Raw genomic sequence first — 5,595 nt, 5'->3', positions numbered from 1 at the left:
CAGATTTGGTCACCTCGGTTTCTTCTTGATGGGGAGGAGGTGGAGAGGATCCAGAGGCGAGTGACCAAGATGATAGCAGGTCTATGGAATGACCTCATGAGAACAGGTTGAAGATTTGTGGGTTGCAGAAATTAGTTGATAGGTGGAAAAGGGGAGATATGATTGAGACATTCAAATTGCTGAAGGGTTTCTATAGAATTAATTCAGAGGATATTTTTGAGATCAGGACTGGTGGTGGGAGAATTAGGGGACACCTATGGAAGCTGGGAAAGAGTGTGGTTAGCAAGGGCTTTAGAGCTGGGTTCTTTACTTTTAGAGTTGTAAATGAGTGGAATAAGCTGCCAGAGTCTGTTGTGGGTGCTATGACGGTGAGTGAGTTCAAGGCAAGGTATGATAGATACTATGAGAATGTCATATAGTTGTGTGGACATGATGTTTAGGGCATCCCTCGATGAGTCTAAGGACTCCCTGGAGTCGCCTGTAATAATAGTAATAATAATAATGTATGGGCACAATCTATCAAGATTTTAATTGTTCCTCTTTTCTGACAAGGAATGATAGTGTAATGTGCATAGATGTAATATCCTATATGTGTTTTCTTCCAGAAATTCTGTTGACAAAGAACAAACAAATATATAAAAAAAATTTACCTGTTTTTTTCCTTCTCCCTAATATGAACTGTGTTCTAGGATTAATCTTAGACACAAAATTTTCTAGGTCAGAGGGAAGAACTAATCCGAACTGCTAAGATGTCATCAGTATACGTCTACCATAATAATGTAGTTCTGGGAGAAATATTGCTTATGAGACGTTCATATTATTCCATTTTGCAAGACTGGGTGAGAGGGGACTCGCCATTATATCTTCAGTTTGTTGGTAAAATTTATTCTGAACTATAAATTATTCAGAATGAATTACATAATCAAAATGATTAATGATATCAGTAGGAAAATCTTGTTTGGTGGTACCTATTAAGGATATGTTGGTAAAAAATGAGACTATACCCAAACCGATTCATAATTCAGAGGGGGGCCCAGACTATTCGAGGTATTCCCTTATAATCTGTCGACTGCAGGGTTTGCCCAGCATATCATCTCTTCAAACATCTGTCAACTTGGCTTGCTTTTTTCACAGAGAAGTTTGTCTTTCATATTAAGAGCACTCTTCCTGCATAGAAAGATATTCTTTCAAAAGAATCTGTGTTAAGAGGAGATAGCATGTTTCACAACGCTAGACTACTGAAACATGAAACTTGATGTAATTTTTATGGTCTGTATGATGAATAGAGGTAGGGCTTCCAGATTGACTAAAACACCACTTGAATATTAAGTAGTCTGAGAATTTTGGAGATAACATTCAGGTACTCCTTTGACATAAGGGATGGAAATGTAGTTTCTTCTTGAGAGGAAGAAGTTGGAGTTTTGTAACTATTGATTGCTTTGTTGATAAAGGACTCATTAAACTGTAGTTACATAGATCTCATGTTGTAATTCTTGATGTAATGACACTTAAATAGGTGAATACTATTTAGTTGAACTACTTATAGCAAATAAACATGAAACACTCCACATAATATCTATATCTTTGATATATAGACATATAGCTTGGAGCTTCATAGTTGTAAAAATGCCTCCTAGTGCAATTGGAAGAGTGACAATTTCGATTCTCATCATTATGAGAGGAATCTTTATATGGACTTTTTCATTTGAAGGTCTCATGCTGATCTTGTGTGGAGGCAGCAGATATTTTTCTCCCAGAAACTTGGGTTTTTCATCCTGCGTATAGGCAAATCAGCCTTCAGAACACACATGGTTTACAGAAAAAATACTGTTGTTGGTGGTGAGGGACAGTGGTGATGATATTGATGGTAGTTGTGTGTATTAGGAGAATTAAGTAGTCGCAGAGATGGTTAGATGTGTGGAGTAGAGTGCCCTCTCGTGATGAGTCCTTGGAGGTGTCATGTAATAGTCAAACATTTTTCCACTTGGTTATACTGTAAATTAAAGATGCTAAGAAATTATATTCTTAGTGTAATCCTTTATCCAAGTGTAAGCAAACAAAGTTTGTACATGAAGTAACTTCACGACTGGGCAACTCATATGTAGAGGCTAATGACTTCACATCACTTGCCTTAATATCTCATAATGCAAAGCCCATATCCTTATAGACATATATAATACTATGCATTGTTGGAAGGGTCACTACCCAGACTAGTTTCACTATATAAGTGAAGGGAAGTCTCCAAAAACTGAGGTGATCCCTCTGACCAATGGGGTTCACCCCACCACCAAGCAGAACCATAAACTCAGTAGCGGCCCCACTTTGGGAAGTTCTATGCAACCATATTTATTCAAATTGGGCTGATTTTTAAGAGCAGCAGCAATTCTAAAAACAGTCTTTCTCTTCTAAATTTACTGTGATGGAGCATGATGGTATTTTTCCAATTGATTCTGTGAGCTGTATCCAAAACATAGTCTCTGCAAGGCCAGATTGACCATAGTCATGACTGCATTTGTATTTTTTATGTTCTTCCTGTCTGTCCATAGTAGGCCAACTTGCAGGAACAAGGAACTATATATACACCTGCAATTGAGAGAGGAGGGAGTTTGTCTTGGATGTCCTGGAGTGGATAAGGGTGGCTAGTTTTGAGTGCATTTTAAAAGTGGTGCAAAGATTGTTTTTCTTTTAGATTCTGGATATATTTTCTGATGTGTCTCAGACATAGGGGATGGCCTTACTAAAATCTCTCTGAAGAGAAGGTAGCCATGGATTAGGGGAAGAATTGATTATTTTTTTGATATTGTAGGAACTGTAGACATTAGAAAAGCATGGTATATATGATGGAGTTCTAGATGGGGGAGAGGGGAATGATGGGAGTTTTCAAATGTATCTGCCTGTGTGAGTGAATTTTCTATATATTGAAAAAGACAGGTTACCATTAGGTAAGTAGGTGACCAAGGTGTCTAGAAAGACCAGACTATTATTCGTTTCCTTTTCCATTGTATATCGGATTCTAGGTTGACTATTGAGGTGACAGAGAAAAGTGTCTAATGTGGCTAATGAAATTATATCATTTGTAACCTAGGTCACTGGCAACTCACAGGGTGAATCGGTGGAAGACCATTTGCATCGTCTGTTTCCATATGACGATGAAATTGCAGGATGAATGGAAACATGGTCATGTCTGACTTGAGTTGTAGAGATGCATAGTGTGATCCATGATCTTTGTGTTAAAATACTGCACCAGCAAAAATTCATTGACCAAGGAAACCACATGTCACAGAAATAAGTTTAGCATAACTCCTTTGCTAATGGAATGACTTGTTAGAGACAAGTGGTGTTTCAGGCATCCAAGAATATCCAGTAGATTGATGCATTAAACTGAGTGACATTTTCCAAGTTTAACATCCTACTGAGTATTATGATGGTTATTATTTGGTCCTTTTCACTAAAATTGATATATAATATTGGATTTATTGGACCATGGTTTTGATAAACATTTTTATATAATCGTCGACTAGTTTCGCCAGCTGTGTCTGTCTGACTTTATCAAGACGAGAAAGGTTATACTAATATTAAATGCAAAAACAACAGAATGCAGTAACGGCTTAAAAAACACAAGGTAATTGTTTAGAAAAAGATAAATGCAAAAAGGCGAAATTGCTTAACTTCACTTTCCTAAAAAAGATGTAGACAGTATTCTATCACCCCCCAAGTTCCTAATTGTCAAAGAACATATAAAATCAAAAAAAGCAAAACACATTTATTACAAAACTTCTTTAGCGTTACTCAGAGAAAGGATCCAATATGTCAGATACGCATTAAACAAAATTGACCTTAAATGCCGGAACATTTTTGATGATATTTCCAATAGCATAGACAACTCAACTTGGAATATAATTGACCACATGATACACAATAGCTACAACAAAGCCTTTCAGTCTAGTAAAGTATCTCAAATTAAAAAATTTGATCAACTCTATGGGAAAAAATACAACTCTAGACCAAGTCTCCCAGATGATAAAGTTATTTTTAACCTTTCAGACTACAGTCTTTCAAAACAAGAATCAGAAATTTTAAAAAAAGATTTTAACTTTTCTATTGCTCCTAATCATATCCCAAACATAGACTTCATATGTAATATTGAGAAAGGTCCTTCTTCACTCTCAGAGACAATAGCAAATGAAATAAGATTCAAAAGTAATCATCTTCTCTACAGCAAAACCACCGAAACAGAATATTACACCTTCAGAAAAGAAGACAATTTTGAACGTAAAAGAAACAAAGACATTATTGCAATTAAGGCAGACAAAGGTAACGCCACAGTCATTATGAATACCAAAGATTATATTACAAAGATCGGGACTTTACTATCTGATCAGTCTACATATCAAATATTAGAGAAAGATCCAACCATGAAAAACTACAACGAGACCAATCTTTTGATTTACAATATGAATAAATGGCCTCAAGATTTACAAAGAAAATTAAAATCTTTACATCCATTAACACCACGCCTATATGGTGTACATAAAAATGAGGTTCTGCTCTGCCCGATCGTAGATGACAGATACTCTCCTACATACCTACTAGCCTATTAAAAGAGAAGATAAGGAAATCAACTTTATACATAAAGAATTCTCAACACTTCGTTGAAAAACTTAAAAACATTAATATATCCAACACAGACATATTGGCTAGTCTGGATGTGGTCTCTTTGTTCACAAATGTACCAGTTGAAGAAGTCATTGAGATTATAAAAGATCTCTTTCTAAATGATATTACACAGCGCTTCCGCCACTGCCTCCAACTCCAACTACTTTAAAGTAAACAACATAGTATATCAACAACTAGAAGGCTTAGCCATGGGCAGTCCCCTGTCGCCACCATGTGCAGATCTGTTCATGGAAAAACCATCAGTCTGGTGGAGATATGTCGATGATGTGTTCGTTATCTGGAAATACAAGGAAGATACCTTACACAAGTTCCTCCAAAAAATAAACTCTTTCCATCATAAAATTAAATTCACATTAGAATTGGAAAACAACCATCAATTACCCTTTTTGGATGTATTAGTTAAAAAATAAGATAATGGACAAATCAAACTTACAATCTATCGTAAACCTACAGATACTGGATGTTATTTCCATTTTACATCTAATCATCACTATGCACAGAAACTTAGCATTATACATATGCTAAAAACAGAGTTAAAATATCATCACAGAAGAAAAAGATGTACTTGCTGAGCTTTCCCTTATATCAAAAACTCTATCACAAAATGGTTATCATCAAAATATAATTAATAAAATTCACTATAGAAACAACCTCTGGCGACATAGTACATATCATCCATAATCATACCCTATGCAGGCTCAGTCTCCACCAAAATAGCAAGAATCATGAAGCCTTTTAACATCAGAGTTGTTTTTAAACCTAACATAACTACACGACAGTTATTAAGATCCCCTAAGGATAGCGTTGCTTTCTACAAATATGCACGTGTTTACAGCATACCATGTACGTGTGGACTGACTTACATAGGCCAAACTTCACGAAGCCTAGAAATCCAAAAGAAGGAACATATCGGAGATG

At 35.9% G+C, this 5,595-nt stretch overlaps 1 protein-coding gene across 1 annotated transcript; it reads left to right on the top strand.

Moving 5' to 3' along the window:
• The first annotated feature begins 3,908 nt into the window (after window positions 1-3,908).
• On the top strand, window positions 3,909-4,601 carry LOC150101870 (uncharacterized). Its single transcript, XM_090399920.1, has one exon. It carries the CDS (start codon window positions 3,909-3,911, stop codon window positions 4,599-4,601), a length of 693 nt encoding a protein of 230 aa, XP_090256046.1.
• Window positions 4,602-5,595: the final 994 nt, after the last annotated feature.

Source organism: Typopeltis vanoorti, chromosome 11, assembly GCF_054136105.1.
Source record: "Typopeltis vanoorti isolate ZY-2024b chromosome 11, IOZ_Tvanoo_1.0, whole genome shotgun sequence".
NCBI classification, from domain to species: domain Eukaryota; kingdom Metazoa; phylum Arthropoda; class Arachnida; order Uropygi; family Thelyphonidae; genus Typopeltis; species Typopeltis vanoorti.
The sequence above is the reverse complement of the archived record's forward strand: the minus strand, read 5'-3'. Positions and strand labels throughout refer to the sequence as shown.

Excerpts from the sequence above, each read along its gene's own strand:
- LOC150101870 (XM_090399920.1), top strand. The coding sequence starts at position 3,909 with ATGATACACAATAGCTACAACAAAGCCTTTCAGTCTAGTAAAGTATCT.